At 39.3% G+C, this 21,213-nt stretch overlaps 1 protein-coding gene across 2 annotated transcripts in view; it reads left to right on the forward strand.

Annotated features, from left to right (window-relative positions):
* pmfbp1 (polyamine modulated factor 1 binding protein 1) overlaps window positions 1-21,213 on the forward strand; it is a 791,959-nt gene that overhangs the window by 678,064 nt on the left and 92,682 nt on the right. For both annotated transcript variants that reach the window (XM_087995767.1, XM_087995768.1), the window contains 3 exons: window positions 3,448-3,615; window positions 8,181-8,348; window positions 14,633-14,800. In XM_087995767.1, the coding sequence (XP_087851893.1) occupies window positions 3,448-3,615; window positions 8,181-8,348; window positions 14,633-14,800 (504 nt within the window). The remainder of the gene's footprint in view (window positions 1-3,447; window positions 3,616-8,180; window positions 8,349-14,632; window positions 14,801-21,213) is intronic.

The following is a 21,213-nucleotide window of genomic DNA, read 5'->3' on the forward strand; positions in this document are numbered from 1 at the left end:
ATTATTTTATATTCTGCAGATAACGAATACATTAGCTTTTGAGTCAATGCCCTACCCATGTGATTATACTACATCATCACTATCGATCTAAACACACAATTTCTGATAGTCTGTTTAAAAGCATCACTGCAGTCCTATTTCATGAAGCAAAGAATGATCATAAGTTGTGATGTAGCATTTCACACTGGTGCTTTCTGCAATTTATGTTAACCTCCAACATCACAAAAATGAGAGATAAATTTTGATTTTGTTATACACCTAGATGCCTAATTATTGCTCAAAGACTGAATAGAGTTTGGTCTTGCTAAAGGTGATCTTTGATGGGATTACTTTCTTTCCTATTTAAAATAATAGATTTGTATTGACTGCAATATTATCATGAATGTTTGCTGGTTATTCAGAAAATTTACCTTCATGCACCAAACATTACATTTCAAATTCATCCAACTCTGTTATCTCTGTTTGAAGTATGACTGTTCTTGCACATAACCCAAACTAATTCTGATTTTAAAAATAAATTGTACTTAAGAGATGACTCAACAGCCAATTTTCCCCATTTGCTTATCTTAGTAAAGCTTTATGCAACCTTGAATTGAGTTTCAAAATCTGACTTATTCCCTTTGTACAGTTCTAGTGTTTGACTTAGTTAAAATTTTAGGTAAACTTTCAGAAAAGTCGATAATCATTAGTCCTTTTGGGCAAAAATTTGGCACATGAATTTAACATGGATTAGTGTGAGGTTATCCATTTTCGTCGGAAGAACAAAAAGGCAACTTTTTATCCAAATGAAAAGAATCTTCAAAGTGCTTCAGTTTAGAGGGATCCTGGTCTCCTTGTGCATGAATCACAGAAAGCTAGTATACAGGTATAGCAGGTAGTAAGGAAGGCAAATGGAATTTGAGATTGAGCAGTTTAGGCCTATACTCACTGTACTTTAGAAGAATGAGTAGAGATCCAAGTTAGGTATATAAAATGCTAAAGACAATTGACAAAATGGATGTGAAGCAGATATCTTCCCTTGTGGGGCAATGTTGAATGAAAGGTTATAGTTTTTGTCTTAAGGGTGCAAATTTAAAACAGAGTTTTAAATTTATTCAGCCTGGAGCCCAGTTACAAGTGGAGTTCCGCAGGGATCAGTTCTGGATCATCTGCTGTTTGTAATTTTTATTAATGACTTGGAAGAGGGAGTCGAAGGGTGGGTCAGTAAATTTGCAGATGATACGAAGATTGGTGGAGTTGTGGATAGTGAGGAGGGCTGTTGTCGGCTGCAAAGGGACTTAGATATGATGCAGAGCTAGGCTGAGGAGTGGCAGATGGAGTTCAACCCTGCCAAGTGTGAGGTTGTCCATTTTGGAAAAACAAATAAGAATGCGGAATACAGGGTTAACGGTAGGGTTCTTAGTAAGGTGGAGGAGCAGAGGGATCTTGGGGTCTATGTTCATAGCTCTTTGAAAGTTGCCACTCAGGTGGATAGAGCTTGTAAGAAGTCCTATGGTGTATTAGCGTTCATTAGCAGAGGGATTGAATTCAAGAGTCGTGAAGTTATGTTGCAACTGTACAGGACTTTGGTTAGGCCACATTTGGAGTACTGTGTGCAGTTCTGGTCGCCTCACTTTAGGAAAGATGTGGAAGCTTTGGAGAGGGTGCAGAGAAGATTTACCAGGATGTTGCCTAGAATGGAGAATAGGTCGTACGAGGATAGGTTGAGAGTGCTAGGCCTTTTCTCGTTGGAACGGCGAAGGATGAGGGGTGACTTGATAGAGGTTTATAAGATGATCAGGGGAATAGATAGAGTAGACAGTCAGAAACTTTTTCCCCGGGTACAACAGAGTGTTACAAGGGGACATAAATTTAAAGTGAAGGGTGGAAGGTATAGGGGAGATGTCAAGGGTGGGTTCTTTACCCAGAGAGTGGTGGGGGCATGGAATGCGCTGCCTGTGGGAGTGGTAGAGTCAGAATCTTTGGTGACCTTTAAGCAGCAATTGGATAGGTACATGGATGGGTGCTTAAGCTAGCACAACATCGTGGGCCGAAGGGCCTGTTCTGTGCTGTATTGTTCTATGTTCTATGTTCTATGTAGAGTTAAAGAGGAATTTCTTCTCTCAAAGAGCTGTGAATGTGTGGAATGTGTCGAAGGGTGGGTCAGTAAATTTGCAGATGATACGAAGATTGGTGGAGTTGTGGATAGTGAGGAGGGCTGTTGTCGGCTTCAAAGGGACTTAGATATGATGCAGAGCTGGGCTGAGGAGTGGCAGATGGAGTTCAACCCTGCCAAGTGTGAGGTTGTCCATTTTGGAAGACAAATAAGAATGCGGAATACAGGGTTAACGGAATGTTAACCCAGAATGTTGCAGACTCTGGGACACTGAATAAATTTAAGGAGTAAATAGATTTGGCACGATCATTTCAAATGACGGAGCAAGCTTAAGAGGCTGAATTGCCTACTGCAGCTCCTAGTTCTTATGTTCTTATGGAGTTGCATAATACTAGCTAATACTCAGTGGGAATTTTGATCTCACTCGAATTTATTGTCCACAATTTATGCATCCAGTCGTCCTTATCTAGAAACAGATAGGATAATGCAGGTTTTGGAATGAAGGTGAACAAGGAGGGGGATGCCATTGCCTTCCCACACCTTCTGATAGTTTGCCGGTGGCAGAGCAAATGGTGAGCAGTTTGCCTGCCTTGGATCAATTGAGACCCTTAAATAGCAAATTAATGGCTACTTGAGGACTTCTACCTGTATCACTGATATTTTACCAGCACCCTCTCCTGGGCAGGCCAACTAAAACCTGGCAGCCTCCCTATAGGCTTGGTGGGGATAGGGGAGTGCAGATCTATCCTCTTCACACTCCTCAGAGCAGTGAGGGCTGTCACAGCTGAAAGACCCCTGTCCCAAAAATCCTGATAAATTGCTTCCTACCAATTCCTGATTAGTCTCAGCAATCCTGGACCCTACTTACATTTACACATTTACTGCAGGTCTTGTCTATTATCACTGGTCCAGGGCATGGTACAATCCCAACACTGGTCATCCATTCTGTGTGTCTGGTTTAAATTAGCAGAAGGGTTTACCCCATGTCACAACACTGTTGAAGTACCAACAGAGAGAAGCTTGCTTCCAACTTTCAAGCCAGTGGGTGGATCCACCTCCTCCTAGTAAATCCCCAGGCATTAGATCCAAATAGCTTGTCCAGGAAGAAATTCATAGGACACTCAGATGAGTGTCATTAAAAATTCAAACTTGCCATAGTTGTGACTTTATATTTAATGATAGAAGTAATTGCTTCTTAAGCACTTTTGACTATTAGAATCTTGGAAAATACATATGTAGGTTTGTTTATTTATTGATTAGAAATATTATAATAGCAAATACTGTGTGAGAAGAGCCACTAAGAAGAATAGAATATCACAGCAAAAATGCTGCCATAAAATTTTATCTTTCAGCTGAAGGAGAAGGAGGATCATATTTTATTTCTGGAAGATAATTTAGCACAATTTCAGAAAAAGCACCAGGCTTTACTTAATGAATACAGAAACTGTGAATCAGAGCTACAGGTGGCCCAAACAAATCTATCAACAGCTCAGAAACAGAACAAGTATTATACTGAAGAGGTAAGAATGGCATTATTATTTTCTCCCATCTTTAGTAATTTAGGTTATTGAAACATAAAAATATTAATTCCTCATAGATACATTGCAAAAGCTTAAGATATCTCCGTCAGTTTTAAAAATGCTGCTGAATGATACAAATTGCAGGATCAGATAATTTCAAAATAACAAGTTGTTAAATTTTTAGTTTTGTTTTGAAAATTTGCCTTCATAACGATGCAGAATATTCTTGTTGGGAATAGATTGTATTCTGTTTCAGCCATCTGATGTCAGCGTTGAGTATTCCTTGTTAAAATAATGTAGTTACATGCTAATTAAATTTCCTTCTATTCTTTCCCAACAATATACTTCATTTGCAGAAATACAATATAACCATACCACTCCTTAGAAAGTTAACTTGAGAGCAAGATATTAGCTTGACGTGATAAATTAATTTGTTTTTGCTATTTTTATTATATTCAAAAAATGTAGTGTTCCAAAGTTATCTGCTGGATCCAAGCTCAGTGACTTAGAATCCCAAGTCTACTTATTTGCCATAATATTTAAGAGGGAATTTATCGACAAGTATCGTAGAGTGGGAGGTAAAAGTAGGTTTAAGAAAGGAGTTGTAAATAATTGTTGTTTAATGTTCTCTTTTGAACTTAAAGAATAAAATTGTTAATTTTTTTTTAAATGGTGATATTTGGGATAGTTCATCGCCACTCAAAATTTAACTGATTGTAGCGCAAGGTTTTGGTATTTAATTAACTAAATTTCTGTTCCAGCTTTGGAAGTTTACTTTCTCCTCCTTTTCTCATTCTTATGTAACTTCTTGTGGGCCCATAATTTCAGTTGAGTTTTGATCACGCAGGTAATATATGTTTGGATAGAAACTTGCGGATGTGGAGGTTTTGGGTGGGAGCTTCTTCATGCAAGATTTCATCCCACCTTTGCCGGTGGACACCAGCATGAGACAAAACTGGTTATATTTGTCTGAAAATCATTACTCCAATAATGAGGTGGAAATGTTAATGAAATTCAAATAAATTAGTTAATTTTACTATTTAAGTGCTAGAGAGAAAAACTGACATTCTGGATTTTGCTATATAAATAACCGCAAAGCTGTCAGCAGCAAATTTCATCATCAACATATGTGCAGTTAAATTCAGGAACCCAAAGGGCTGTGGGTAATACGGTGTGCTTCCAGAGCCTGTAGTACTTAACAAATAAATCTGCACAGATATCACTATCATCCCCTACTTAGGTGAACTAAGCTTTTGTTTTGTTCGAAGAATTGCTGAAACAATTAGAGCTTATTCATTCAGGAGTAACTGAGTTTTCAGTGCTTTCAAGAATAATGTTCTCTCTAATTTCTGTTTGCTGCATGCATCCTGTTTGTTGCATTTCATGATCCCTTTGAGATTGACATGCAGCATTGCATATAAAGGATGTGTTTCTTGTGTGAGACCTGTTTTGGCATGCATATTTCCAAATGTTGCACACATACATATCTGGATACCCGTGTACCTATTTTTGCTGAACAACTTCTCAGGCTCGAGAGATTTATTTTCCTTAGCCTTTTGAGTTAATCATTTATATGTATTCCTTAATCCTATGTATATGTACCAATTTTTATTTTGCTTTCTGTGCAAGATTAAAATGGAATTTGTATTTCCTATGCTGAGCTTCCTGCTTTGAATTCTGTGTCGATGAAAATTTTTCTGTCTGATGAGAAAGACTCTCTCCTACTCACTCTTCTCACAATGGTCACAGAATCCTGAAGAGAGAATCATGTTCAAATAGATATCAGTTGACTAGAGACCTGCTGAAATCTATGACCAACTGCAAATGCAGTGAATTGACAAAAGACATTCCTTTATCAATCACACCAAAATATGTGCCATTTAAAGAGTCATAGAGACGTACAGCACAGAAACAGACCTTTCAGTCCATCTTGTCCATGCCGACCAGGTATCCCAACCCATTCTAGTCCCACCTGCCAGCACCCGGCCCATATCCCTCCAAACCCTTCCTATTCATATACCTATCCAGATGCTTTTTAAATGTTGCAATTGTACTAGCCTCCACCACTTCCACTGGCAACTCATTCCATACACGTGCCACCCTCTGATTGAAAACGTTGCCTCTTAGGTCTCTTTTATATCTTTCCCCTCTCACCCTAAACCTATGCGCTCTAGTTCTGGACTCCCACACCCCAGGGAAAAGACTTTGTCGATCCTATCTATATCCCTCATGATTTTATAAGCCTCTATAAGGTCACCCCTCAGCCTCCGACGCTCCAGGGAAAACAGCCCTAGCCTATTCAACCTCTCCCTATAACTCAAATCCTCCAACCCTGGCAACATCTTTGTAAATCTTTTCTGAACCCTTTCAAGTTTCATAACATCTTTCCAATAGGAAGTAGACCAGAATTGCACACAATATTCCAAAAGTGGCCTAACTAATGTCCTGTACAGCCATTACTTCCCAACATGACCTCCCAACTCCTATACTCAATACTCTGACCAATAAAGGAAAGCATACCAAATGCCTTCTTCACTATCCTATCTACCTGCGACTCCACTTTCAAGGAGCTATGAACCTGCACTCCAAGGTCTCTTTGTTCAGCAAAACTCCCTAGGACCTTACCGTTAAGTGTATAAGTCCTGCTAAGATTTGCTTTCCCAAAATGCAGCACCTCACATTTATCTAGATTAAACTCCATCTGCCACTTCTCAGCCCATTGGCCCGTCTGATCAAGATCCTGTTGTAATCTAAGGTGACCTTCTTCGCTGTCCACTACACCTCCAATTTTGGTGTCATCAGCAAACTTACCGCTTATGCTCACATCCAAATCATTTATATAAATGATGAAAAGTAGTGGACCCAGCACCAATCCTTGTGGCACTCCATTGGTCACAGGCCTCCAGTCTGAAAAACAACCCTCCACCACCACCCTCTGTATTCTACCTATGAGCCAGTCCTGTACCCAAATGGCGAGTTCTCCTTGTATTCCATGAGATCTAACCTTGTTCACCGGTCTCCCATGGGGAACATTGTCGAACGCCTTACTGAAGTCCATATAGATCACATCTACCGCTCTTCCCTCATCAATCCTCTTTGTTACTTTTTCAAAAAACTCCATCAAGTTTGTGAGACATGATTTCCCACACACAAAGCCATGTTGACCATCCCTAATCAGAACTTACCTTTCCAAATACATGTACACCCTGTCCCTCAGGATTCCCTCCAACAACTTGCTCACCACTGACGTCAGGCTCACTGGTCTATAGTTCCCTGGCTCGTCATTACCACCTTTCTTATACAGTGGCACCATGTTTGCCAAACTCCAGACTTCCGGCACCTCACCTGTGACAACGAGAGGCCGAGCAATCACTTCCCTAGCTTCCCACAGAGTTCTAGAGTACACCTGATCAGGTCCTGGAGATTTATCCACTTTTATGCGTTTCAAGACATCCAGCATTTTCTCCTCTGTAATATGGACATTTTTCAAGGTGTCACCATCTATTTCCCTACATTCTATATCTTCCATTTAGTTCAAAACTGTTTTATTTAAAAATAGATAACGTTGCTATAGACCTTCACTGTCATTAGAGAGAAATGACCGGAGATGGTTTAACCTGAAGGTCATCACACCTCAGGTGAGGGGAGAGCTTGAGGAAGAGAATCTGACACGGTAACCTCAACCGGTGCAGAATTTGAGCCAAGCTTGTTTACATCACTCTGCATTTCAAACTATTCATCCACACTAATCCTCTATTTTAGGGCCAGTCTTTCAGTGAAATATGTGACAATACTATGACAAATGTTTAGTATTTATAATAATTATGTCTAATATTAATTAAAGTAATGTAGAAATAGAAACACCAGCATTGGAGTTTATACACAGAGCAATAGCCCTATTTTACAGCAACCTAAAATGGAAGCTACGATATAGAATGTTCTAATGTCTGCATTGATGAATGACTCCTGCCAATTTATTCTTCACGTGACAACTTGACTCAACCATATTACAATTGAAGTATCAAATGACGTGTTTCAATTTAAATTTAAATAAGTATCAAACTAAGATGGATATTAAATGTAAATTAACGCTAATATTTCTTGTATTGTGACACAACTTGTGTTGACAAGCTAGAGATTGATGAGAATAAATCTGTCCCACTGGTACAATGAGACACACCTTCAATTTTCACCACTTGTTTTCTTACCCTGCAATCTCCAGCAATTGTATTTCACACCCTTTAAGGAGCTGGAACATCAATAGGTGCATGAACAATAAAATTGCTGGTTAAAATTAAATCATTTTCAATGTATGATATTTTCAACATGAGGGAAACAACATTGCTTTTCGTACAATTTCAGACAATCGAAAGCTAGGTTGTAATCCAAATTTTTGTTCCCTAACTGGTGCATGCAGTTTATCATGGCTGAGTTTTAATTCAGTTCTTTACAGTTTCATCTTTGCAAAATAACTTTACACTGCTTGTCTAAGCAAAAACAACGTTGATGTCACTTTCAAAATTTACCTGTTTAATTTCTAAAGCTGTAATAATGTCATGCCACAGGCAACCCGACAAGAAGATAAATTTGCCAATCTTCAGTCAGAGCTGAATACAGTCCAGGAACAGGCACGAAAGACTAACCATGAACTGAAATCAGCAGACCAACTCATCCATGAACTCAGACGAGAGCTAACAGCATGTCATGGTACCCAAAAAGAAAACATGGAGCAGGTTTGCTATAAATTCAAGTCTTTCTTTTTTTGCTTGAATATTATCTTGAAATCAGTGGCTTATTTAGGCAATCTGAGTGTGTTTCTGTTGTGGGAGTTGGATTGTATTTCTCTGGGTACATACGGCCATTAATATTATGGCATAATCCTCAGCCCTTGTAGCCTGAACCATATGTTCATGGTTTTCACGACTGTGCTGCTAAATCTCAGGAACAATAGACCAAACACTTGGTGACAAAGTCTGTTAAGAATTGTTACTGTGCTTTATTTCATAGTCCGGTAAATATAAAGAACAGCAATCATAATCATATAAAAGCAAAATACTGCAGATACTGGAATTCTGAAACAAAAACAGAAACTGCTGAAGAAACTGGGTGGGTCTGGCAGCATATGTAGAGGGAGAAGCAGATTTACTGCTTTGAGTCCAATATGACTTATTTGGAACACATAATCGAATTTCCTTAATTCAAACAGGAGAGCCTATCTTGTCCAATGAAACAAAAAAAAAGAATATGCATGTTTCTTCACATAGAAAAACTGTCTTTACTAATTTAGCAAGGGCAATTGCTCACTTTTAGTGGCCTGCGAAAAAAACATTGATTTTGAAACTGGATCTCAAAAATTGTTTTAAATGAAAGAAAAGATGGCTGCAGAAATACAGACAAGTTAATCACTCATATCAGACTCACAGAAAGCCTATATGTCACTAACTCAAAAAGCCCAAATTATTATGCACCTGAACTTAAATGTACTTAGATTGACATAACCTGTTTCAAGTTTCAACACAACACATCTAGCCTGGAACTAACATTGATTCTTTACTCTAAGGTAATTTCAGAGTGATTTGGACAAGCTGACTACAAAAACATGGCAGATGCAGTATGTGGATAGATATGGGGTTTTCCACTTTAGTAGCAAAAACAAGGAGGCAGATTATTAACTGAGTAGCTATAAATTGAGAGAGGGAATGTACAACGAGATGTAAGTGTCTTCGTGTATCAGTCATTGAAGGTAAACTTGCAGATGCAGCAGGAGGTAATGAATGCAAATGGTATGTTGTAGAATTATTGTACAGAAGCAGAATGTCTTGCTGCAATTATACAGGGTCTTGGTGACACCACACCTGGAATATTATAAGTTTTGTATATATATTTTGGTCTCTTTATCTGAGGAATGATGTTCTTGCCATAGAGGGAATGCAGAAAAGGTTTGCTATGTATGTGGAGAAGTTGAATTGATTAGGATTATATTTGCTGGAATTCAGAAGAATGAGGGGGCAACATCTTATAAAAATCTATAAAACTCTAACTGGATGAGACAGGTTAGATGCAGGAAAGATGTTTCTGATTGGGGGCGGGCGCAGGGAAATTTCCAGAAAAAGGGGTTAAGAGGTCACTGTTTAAGGATTGGGATAAACCACTTAGGTCTGAGATGTGGAGAAATTTCACTAAAAGAGTGGTGAGCCTGTGGAATTCACTATCACAGGAAGCAGTCAAAGCCAAAACATTGTATGATTTTAAAAGGAGCTGGATTTAGCACTTCTGGCTAAAGGAATCAAAGGATATTGGGTAAAAGTGGAGTTGGACGATTAACCAGGATCATAATGAATGGCGGAGAAGGCTCGAGGGTCAAATGTCCTACACCTGCTCCTCTTTTCTATGTTTCTATGTGTAACCTAGTTACCCTATCCTTCCCTTCTCAGGAGCACTGACCTATACAGCCATCTACATCTAAGGACTTCATAGGATTGCTTTAAACATGAAGTAAACTTAAAAAGAAACCTTCCAAGAGTGTTTCTCCTAATCCTGAAAAGAAAACAAGTTTTGGAAACCTCTAATAAATCTTGAAGCTCCATTATGTGGCACGCTGAGTTACAAAATAGTCTAAGATATATGTCTATTAATGGTACACAAAACCTCATACATTCTAAAGCTAGGCCTCATATAAATTACCATAGCTATAGAAATAATTGCATGTTAATTATTAACTTCAGACACATGCAAAACACAAGTTGCTATCTTAAAATCCAAAAAAATTTCAATCACTGATATTTAAAAGTTATATAAATCACACAGTGTCTATCACATGGGGTCAAATTTCTAATGAGATTTGGTGGCCGACAGTGTCATTAACAGTGAGTTGCAGAAAAATCTATGGGATGCCTGAGACAAAGGAAAATGGTCATAGTTATCAGAGGCCAATCGACACATCTATCACTGACAAAGTGAGAATGGGATGAATTCAGATAATGAATGTTTTTGCCCTCCAAAGGCCAAGAGAGTAAAGCATTATTTTATTTACCTTTTTACTTCCATTCCTTATTAAAGCAGACTGCAGAGTGTTCTCCAAACTCTGCTGTCACATTCCAATTAATGAAATCAAAGATTGGGGTTATTAACAAAACATTCCAAATGCAACGGGATTTGCTTCATTGCTCTATCCTCACACAAGCACTCAGGAAATTAAGGAAGACAGGATAGGAGAAGAGTTTGGAGTTTTACCAAGCCCAGAGGCATTAGAGACCAGTTCATGTCAGTGACAACCTCTCAGAAGCCTGTGTCTAACAATAGTTTCCCAATTGATCTGGAGCTTTTCTGAAGAAGAGTCTTACTAGGCTTGAAACAATAACTCTATTTGTCTCCAGAGATGCTGCCAGACCTGCGGAGTTTCTCTAGCATTCTATTTGTTCCTGTAGCTTTCCTTTCTTGCAGGCAAAATGTAAGTTTCTTTGTAGCTAGTAACTTGGTGACATCGATGGAAGAGTGAGGCAGGCTATCAACTAAATTCATTCTTCCTCTGGGGGAAACACAGTATCTGATTTAGTGTCCCAAAACTGTGTACTAAGCCAATTGGAAAGCTCAAATTTCAGCTATGTGATATAGTTGAGCATTTCAGATGTTGAGGGCCCATCTTGGTAGGCTAATCAGTGTAACTTTACCTCCCCTGTTAGATTTTCCACTGCAAATTAATGCAGTAACTATAAAAACATTAACACTCAGATTTTACTCATACGTGAGGAGTAAGAGAATGATCAAGGAGAAAGTAGGGCCGATCAGGGATAGCAGAGGGAACTTGTGCATGGAGTCTGAGCAGATAGGGGAAGGCCTAAATGAGTTTTTTCTTCAGTTTTCACCAAACCTTGTTGTGAATGAAAACTTTGAAGAGCTGGGATATAGGCTTGACCAGATCAAGATTGATGACTTTGGTGTGCTGGAAACTTTGGAAAACATTAAGATTGATAAGTCCCAGGGCCAGACCAGATTTATTCTAGGCTGTTCCAAGAAGCGAGAAAGGAGGTTGTTAAGCCTCTGGCGAGGATCTTTGCTTCCTCACTCTCCACAGGAATTGAATTCAACCTGGATAAATGCGAAGCGATGCATTTTGGAAGGTCGAACTCGAATGCTAAATATAGGATTAAAGATAGGATTCTTGGCAGTGTGGAGGAACAGAGGGATCTGGGTGTGCAAGTACATAAATCCCTCAAAGTTGCCACCCAAGTGGATAGGGTTGTTAAGAAAGCATATGGTGTTTTGGCTTTCATTAATAGGGTGATCGGGTTTAAGAACCACAAGGTTTTGCTACAGCTCTACAAGTCCCTGGTGAAATCACACTTGGAGTATTGTGTCCAGTTCTGGTCGCCTTACTATAGGAAAGATACAGAGGCTTTGGAGAGGGTGCAAAGGAGGTTTACTAGGATGCTGCCTGGACTGGAAGGCTTGCCTTATGAAGAAAGGTTGAATAAGCTCGGACTTTTCTCTCTGGAGAGAACGAGGAAGAGAAGAGAGCTGATTGAGTATACAAGATAATGAGAGGAATAGATAGAGTCAATAGCTAGAGACTTTTCCCCAGGGCAGAATTGACTGGTACGAGGGGTCATAGTTTTAAGATATCAGGAGAAAGGTATAGAGGAGACGTCAGAGACAGGTTCTTTACGCAGAGAGTTGTGAATGCATGGAATGCATTGCCAGCGGTGGTGGTGGAAGCAGAGTCATTAGGAATATTTAAGTGACTGCTGAACATGCACATGGAGAGCAGTGAGTTGAGGGGTGCATAGGTTAAGTTATTATATTTTACATTAGGATTAAACCTCGGCACAACATCATGGGCCTAAGGGCCTGTTCTGTGCAGTACTTTTCTATGTTCTATGGATTTAAAGGTTTCCTTTGTCCAAAGCTGACTGGAAGCAGACTCCAAACCCTTTCTGTCAGTTTTAGCTGGAATATATATACAATACAAGGGGTTCAGAAATTTCTGGAAATAAAATCATGTTATCAATTTCATCCATGTTATAAGCCCATTCCAGGTTGTCCATTTCTAAAAGTAACAATATAAACTTGGAAATATAGAAGAGAATAGTTTTCTTTGGGATTTCCCTTCCTACCCTCTGGCCACAACACAGCAATAAGTAATTGCTGGTCAGGCAGCATCCGAGGAGCAGAGAAATCAACGGTTCAGGCAAAAGCCCTTCTTCGGGAAGCAATCCTGATGAAAGGCTTTTCCCCGAAGCATCGATTTTCCAGCTCCTCAGATGTTGCCTGACCTGCTGTGCTTTTCCAGCACCACTCTAATCATGATTCTGATCTCCAGCATCTGCAGTACTCCCTTTTCACTAAGTTGTTGCTGCAGGTTTTCCATGGGGAAGCATCTCCATCTTCACAAACTCCATTCACTGTTTGCATCCCATGAAATTTCAACATCCTTGTTACCTACATATCCTTCCAATGGCAACCTTTCATGCACTGGAGGAGAAAGAAATAAAATTACTTTCTATTCTCTATCCTGCTGGAGCAGTGTTACTCATCTGTCTTTGCTCCACCATTGTGATTAATTACGTAAGCACAGTAATTTTAGCTATATACATAATGTCAGCAGTTGCTCCCTGTTAATAGCTTACTAACTTTATTAGTAACTATGAGATAGAGTGCATCCTCAGTGATCTCAGATCATTTAAAAACTGTTTGCAGAGAAATGATGGTTTTAATGGAGTACTGCTGTTTTCTTTACTTATTCATAGGATGTGGGCATTGTGTTTAGGCCAGCATTTATTGCCCATCCCCAGTTGCCCAGAAGGTATTTAAGAATCAACCACACATTATGTATCTGGAGACACATATAGGCCAGATCAAGTAAGAATGCAATCTCCTTCCCTGAAGGGGCATTAGTAAATCAGATGGTTTCTTCCCCTGACAATCAACAACACTTTCATCATCACATTCCAGATTTGTTATTGAATTTGTTCTTCAAATTTCTACATCTCTGGTGAATTTGAACATAGGTCCTAAGAACATTACCTGGGTCTCTGGATTAGTAATCTTGCAATAATACCAGTAGACTATTGCCTTCCCACTGCTGAACTTTGTCTCTGTGAATAGTGCAAAGAATTAGTAAACATTCACCAATTTTCACTAGCAAGGCTTCCAGTCCTCATGTTAAAAGCATTGGAAACCAGTCATATTTATGCACTTTGCACCAAATTCAGTTTTAGGCAGCCTCTTGCAGTTTGGGACAATGTTGCCCCATTGTTCTGTCTCTCACTTCTATCAGACTTGAATCATTGAGTACAGTAGCGCCTCAACTTATGAACTTAATCCGTTCCGGGACCTGGTTCGCGAACCGAAAAGTTTGTGAACTGAATCAATTTTTCCCATTGTTCGGATAGCGTAAGAATGCTTGGACGGCTGTTCACAGCGCATGCGCCAAAGACAAACTGAATGAGATCACGCGGGGCCCAAGAGCTTTTGCGTTCAACAAGCGTGTAGCAAAGCAAAACAATGAAACCATGTGGTCGCACACGGGCTTTTTGTGTTCGTACCTTCGATCGTACCTTGAATTTCGTACGTACGTTGAAGCAAAATTTTACGTACAATCCTGTTTGTAAACCAATTTGTTTGTGAACGGGGTCGTTCCTATGCCGAGGCGCTACTGTATATTGAAAATTATAAATGCTTGGATTTTATGTTTGCGAGCCAGCGGATTTGGAGCTGGGGGGTGCTCAGAAAGTAGAGCGAGCAGCATACCCACCCATCCTAGTGCCTGCCCTTGGCCTACTGAGGCATTTAAGTAGCAAATTGAATACAAATTTCTTCATTGCGAAAACCTGTAAGCTCTACTGAGTTTTTCCAGCACTTTGTTTTTATTATATTTAAAAAATGTATGAGGTAAATGAGACTGCCCCATAATGCAAGGTCCTAAGCGTATTCTGCAGTAGCATGACATTTCTGCCTCTGTATTCTTTTGGCTTTTACAAGTAAGCAGTGCCGCTATTAATTGTGCTTTCCATTGCAGCTAAGTGAGAAGAGCCGAGAGGTAGCCAGTCTGAGAAATGATATTGCACGTAGTCAACAGAGAAATATGCAGTTAGCAGAGGAAAGTGCAGCATATGAGGAAAGGATGAGAAGACTGCATGATGAACTGAAAAAAATGCAAGCACTGAATCAACGGGCAGAAGAGGAAGTAAGAGTTTTATTTAACGTTACGAGTATGTATGTTACTTTCAGTTTATAACTTCAAGTTGCTTTCCCTCTCATCGTGTTGTTCCATTTCCTCTTCTCTGCAGGTATATTTAGTCCTTGCTAGTGTGCAATTCAGAGTCATACCTATACTCCAGTAGTTAGACAAGGTTACCATTATACTTTGTATGAACAGTCTGTTTTGTCACACACACAATTTCAGTTAAGTGCAATCCTTGCCTCAAATTCTAAGGACTGTAAGGAGGGTTAAAGATTATATATTTCATATCTAGTTTGAACTTATAGAGATGAAACTGTATTTCTTTTTGCCAAACAGTGACCCTTCATGATTTTAAAATCACTTTTATTAATGGGAGTTATTAAAGCAGATGGGAATGAAAGCTAGGAGGAGGAATTAGTCTACAAAGAATACAGGTTGGTAAAGTGAATGGGCAAGGAAGTGGCAGATAGGGGATAATGTAGTAAAATATGAGATTATTTGGTTCGCCAGAATAATAGAAAATCAAATTTTTTTTCAAAAGACATTAAACTTCTTAGTGTCGATGTTGAGAGGAATTTTGGAGTACCAATACAAGGAACACAGAAACTTATCATACAAGTATAGCAAGCAATGTAAGAGGCAAATAGCATATAGACATTTATTACAAGGGAGATGAGTGCAAGAATAAGGAAGCCTTATCACAACTGCATAAGACTTTATTGAGCCCAGACCTAGAGTGCTGTGAGTAATTTTGATCTCCACATTTAAGAAAGCTTATACTTCTAGTGGAGCTGCAAAGCAGATATTTGCCACATTGCTTCATGGTAGGTTGCCATATGGTAAGAGTCTGAATAAATTGAGCCTTTCAGGCTGAATTTTCATTTTCAGTTTAGCAAGTGTCAGTTAGGCTATTTTTTGGCTTTGTAAAGTTAACCTAGTCATCTGGAATTTTCATTTCTGAGAATCTGTGACGTGCTAAAGTTAGGACGGCGAATGGAGATGGTCAGATTCCAATGCAAACATATTAGAAGTGTGTATCCATTCACTTCAACATCAGGCAGTGCTCCACATAGTTATTCGGCATTCCAGCTATCAACCCTCCCACCTACTGACATGCCCTTCTTCAATTCTATAATGCCTCATCATACCCTCTCAAATCCCATATACTCCCTCCATGCCTTCATCCCACATGCCAACCAACGAGTCATCATTATATACATAAGTCACAAGCCATATGCTAATACAGGGAAACTTTTTAAATGTTTAGGAATTATTTTTTAAAAATAAGCCATTCAAATTCTTTTTTGAAATAGGTCCCTCTTAGAACCTCATAAACTGTCAATCAAATATAACTATTGAACTCCCTTTGAACAAACATTCTATCATCTTGATTGCTTGTTAATATGAAAATACACAAATTAGAAATTCAGAAACTTCTTATATATTCACAAAACTGTCAACCAAATCACAGCAGAAAGTAATATCATACATAGCCAGAGGTGTGCAAGAGATCTCAGAAATAGCCAAGGTTGGTCACAAACTTGTATTTCCAGAAACTTCTTAACCCTCTGCATTTTATAGATATTCCAGCTAAAGCTGACACAGAGAACCTGGAGATAAAACATCTGTTTCCAACCAAATCTGGATAGAAGACAGCATCAAGACCTGTTGTGCTAAAATAAGAGTTAACATTTTTATGGTTACCTCATTACCTCATAATCGAAAGTATAGTAGAGAGGTAAAGCTACAATATTAGCTTAACCTTCTAATAGCCCACCAGAATGGATCATCAGCACCTGAAACACCAATCCTTGCCACATGACTGGTATTGGATTGCTTAAATATATAATTCTGGGATTATATGTCTGATACTGCTTAAACCCCAGAAGAAAAGCAGGAATCCCTGATGAGTTGGCAGCCTACCTTTGACCCTCCATCTCTGTCTCCAAGTTGTTGGCTGGAAAAAAGCCTACAATTCTTCTACAAGAAGGAAAACCTACTGGACCCAACTCACCAAGTGAAGTATTATCAGATACTGACCTCCAGGATGTTGCAACTCATGAGAACTGATTTCAGTGTCTCTAGATTTACCAAAACTGTTGTAATAGATTTTTCAGCTTTTATATAGAAAAGAAAGTTAGTGGTTGTAATAAACCATCAGCTAGTCATACTTTCACAGCACTTGGATTAAATAGAGTTGAACTCTCTGAGCACTATTTTTAACGTGTTGATGAACATACACCTGCACAATTCCTAAGTGTACTATTTTAATATATTTCTTTGTTTCACTATATATTGTATTGCAGCAATATTGCTTGTATTTAACTCATATATATATTTTTCCAGTCATTCAAGTGATTTGAAAACTTCCTCTATATGACAACTTAATCGGTTGCTATTTATTTCATAAATTCTGTGTTAAAAATCACACAACACCAGGTTATAGTCCAACAGGTTTAATTGGAAACACACTAGCTTTTGGAGCGTCGCTCCTTCATCAGGTGGTAGTGGAGGGCTCAATCCTAACACACAGAATTTATGTTAGGATTGAGCCCTCCACTATCACCTGATGAAGGAGCAAATATTACCTGGTGTTGTGTGATTTTTAACTTTGTACACCCCAGTCCAACACCGGCATCTCCAAATCATAAATTCTGTGACATGTATTTTGGGCTGGGCTTTGAAAAGGGGTTTGAAGGCAGAAGTGACAAACTGTCTATTTGAATCTAATAATGTAAATACTTGTAAGGCCTTAGATTTTTTTTTAAAGTTGGAACAATAGAAGCAGCTGAACAGGTAGGGTCAAGCTCCTCAGAGCCAGGATTTCAGTTTTAGATTTTCTGTAGCAGTTGCTGAGGTCTTGAAGCTGCAGTACATCGCTCCCTGCTACAGTCTCTCTCAGGGTTTTCTCTTGACGTTTTTCCTCCTGGACAGGAGAATTGAATATGAGACATTCTACTAAATTTGCCTTTGCCAAAGGTGTGTTTGTAGGATTTTACTACATTGGAACAGTTACTGTTTAGTAGTTAAATAATCTATTATTCTGTTAAGTTTCCAATAGAATTAAGTTACTCCAATTTCTTCTTTCTTTTGTTGTATTTTATTTATAGCGTATGAATAAAGTGTGTTTTGCTTCAAGATTGGTAGTTTGACCAATCGAATTACATCCAGAACACAACACTTGCCTTTAAAATAAGAAAACGTTTAGATCTAGGCTATCCTCTTAATATATTTTGAGGGGTTTGGTCTGGTCCCTAACATGAGGAATTACAAGGTTAGCACCACTTTAAATCATCTTTTCATGGTACACACCCATCACAGATCTTTAACAACAAGACCTGATTCATTAACCCAATCAGATGTGAAACAAGATCACACATTGTAATTTTTCTTTAATACTGTGCAAATGTAATTGTGCTGTGAGTCATCTGAGATATTAGCAGTTGAAGAACATAGCGCAGGTGGAATACATGAAAAAATAATTAATTCTTTATAATGCAATGAATTCTGCTAAGGTCATCCTCAATACTGATTAAACGTGAGACTGTGATGAAATTATTTTTTATAGACCCTGTGACATAGAGATTGCTTAAGGATTAACCTAGATATGGCACTAATACAACAGCAGCCAATATTAATGTAATCTCACCCCCACATACTCACACTTTGGGCACACTTAATCAGCAGAAGCTTAATTAAAAATGCTTTACAAATCAAACTTATATTAGTTTCTGCATTAAGCCATCTCCCATTGATTTTCCTGTGCATTTTAGATATAAAGGTTATCTGCTGACGCTTCATCTTTGTGAAGAAGTGGCATTGGCTTAGGCTGGTCAGAATAAATGCATTAATGGTTTTCTGCAGATGATTCTGCATTATTTTGTAAGATACTTGAATTGAATGGCACCTAAATTTTGTGTTTAATTCAACATTTCAATTAGCTGTTGCTAATACCTGTAGTGTTTTGGTGGTTAAAAGTCTGTATACCAGTTCTGCTTGTACCTGCTTCTTGTTGCTGTATTACTTCTGTTGCCGCAGACAGCTATGCAGAAGGTAATACGAGGTATCTAAAAGTAAGGGTAAAATTCAGAATTACTCCAGTGAAGTAACATGTGCATGGTGTCAGCTATAATTTTGGCCAAGATTTATTGGAGACTTTTTCTACTTTCCAAGTCCATCATGGTTTCTTGCCACCACTTCTGTTGGGGCAGCACCACCATATGAACTAATAGCAGGCATCATCAATTCAGCCCATCAAGTCTGTTGAGCCATTCAATATAATCAAAACTGATCTCATTTTGCACTCAACTCCACTAATACTGCCTGCTCTTCAACACTGTAACTATTTAAAAATCTGTCTATCTGTAAATTTTTAATCTGAAGGGAATTCAAGGTTACATGGGAAAAGACAGGAAAGTGGACTTGAGGATCATCAAGGAAGACAAGCAGGAGGCTGGAAGAATGCAACATGCCAGGCAGGATCAGGAGGTGGAGAGGTCAACATTTCAGGTGTAACCCTTCTTCAGGACTTGGGGGTGGGTGTAAGGGGAGCTGCGATGAAGGGTGTGTGGGGCAGGGTTCTGGCTAGGTAGAGAGGCTTGGTGGTGAGGTAGTGACAGGTGAACACGGATAGAGGGTATGATCTGGTTGCTCAATGGGAAGAATGAATCCAGCTGATAGCTGGAAAGAAGGGTCAATCAGAGGAATAGAAGGAAGCGGGGGACTGGAAAGGGAGTCGGGGATGGGTAACAAAGTTATTTGAAATTGGAGAACTCAATGTTAAGTCCTCTGGTCTGTAGGCTGTCGGGTGGCAGATGAGGTATTGTTCTTCCAATTTGCGATCTGATTCGTTGTGGCAATGGAGGAGGCCAAGGGTGTTCATGTCGGAAAGGGAGTGGAAAGGCAAATTAAAATAGGCAGTGACTGAGAGGTAAGGTCAGCTCCTGCAGGCCCACCTGAGATGCTTGTCAAAACGTGCCCTGAGTTTACATTTGGTCTCACTGATATAGAGAAGCATCAGGAACATCGGATACAGTAAACTAGGTTGAAGGAGAGATAAGTTAATCTCTGTCTCACCTGGAAGAACTGCTTGGGGTTCTGGATAGAGGTGAGGGGTTGGTGTGCTGGCAGATTTTGCATCTTTTACAGTTGCAGGGGAAGGTACCTAGGGGTACGGGGGAGTTGGTGGGGAGAGTGGCGCGAACCATGGATTGGCGAAGGGAACTATCCTTGTGGAAGGCGGAGAGGGGTGGGGAGGGGACGATATTCTTGCTGGTGGGGTCTAATTGGAGTTGACGGAAGTGTTGAAGATGATACATTGGATGCGGAGACTGGTAGGGTGGTAGGTAAGGACAAGTGGAACTCTGTCTTTATTGCGTTTTGAGCGGTGGTGGTTTAGAGCAGTGGAACAGGCAATGGAGGAGGTGCAGTGGAGGCTCTTAATGACAGAGGGGGGAAACACATTGTTCAAAATAGGTGGACTTCTTAGCAGTCATGATCTTGTTGAATGTGGAGTCGGGCTGAATGACGTGTTTCTGCTCCTACGGCTTATATGGAGGAACAGATAGGTGGCAGCTTGATTCCATAAAAACATTGACCCAAAGTGATGAATTTCTTGTAAATCATACCAACTACTCCTCCCCATCACCCCATATCAGTTTCAGAATTTTGTTCACCAACAAATCTGAATCAATGATTAGGAAGATGCTGAATAACTTGGTGGTGCAGCACATTATGTACTGATAGACAATCTTTCATGATGATGTAACATAGAATCATAGAATTATACAGTACAGTACACTATTCAACCCATCGTGTCTGTACCAACTCCTGAAAGAATTCCCCAGCTAGTCCCACTCCCCAGTCCTACCTCCATATCCTTCAACTTTATCACTTTCAAATATGCACCCACCTCCATATGAAATCCGCCTCCACCACTCTCATGCAGCGAATTCCAAATCCGAACAACTCTCTCAGTAAATAAGTTCCTCCTTATCTCACATCTAGCTATCTTGCTAACAATTTTGAAATTCTAGCCCCTCAACAAAACATCTTTTAAGTGCATAGTTAACATTCAACTATGTCAAATCTCTGAAAAGAGAAGTCAAGCAATGAATAGATGATAAGAGAAAATATCCAGTCTTTGACATATTTCCCAGCCAAACAAAAAGTAACTGGATAGGAAAGAATCATTTTACTTGGTCAGGAAATGGGAAGTTGTGTGTGCATATCTTAGAGGTGTGTTATAATTAGAAGTGGGCTACATTTCTCTCAGGAAGTGTGAGTTGTTGTGTTAAAAAGCACTTTCACATGCGTATTGTGGTCTTGAGCTATAGGTATTGATGGTGGCTCCGACTTTCTTCACACCACGTGGCTGACCAGAAATCTTTCCCATTCTTTCCAACTGCTATTGGCCT

Source organism: Chiloscyllium plagiosum, unplaced genomic scaffold (assembly GCF_037043375.1).
Source record: "Chiloscyllium plagiosum isolate Xiang-an unplaced genomic scaffold, Cpla_swu_hap1 HiC_scaffold_17, whole genome shotgun sequence".
NCBI classification, from domain to species: Eukaryota; Metazoa; Chordata; class Chondrichthyes; order Orectolobiformes; family Hemiscylliidae; genus Chiloscyllium; species Chiloscyllium plagiosum.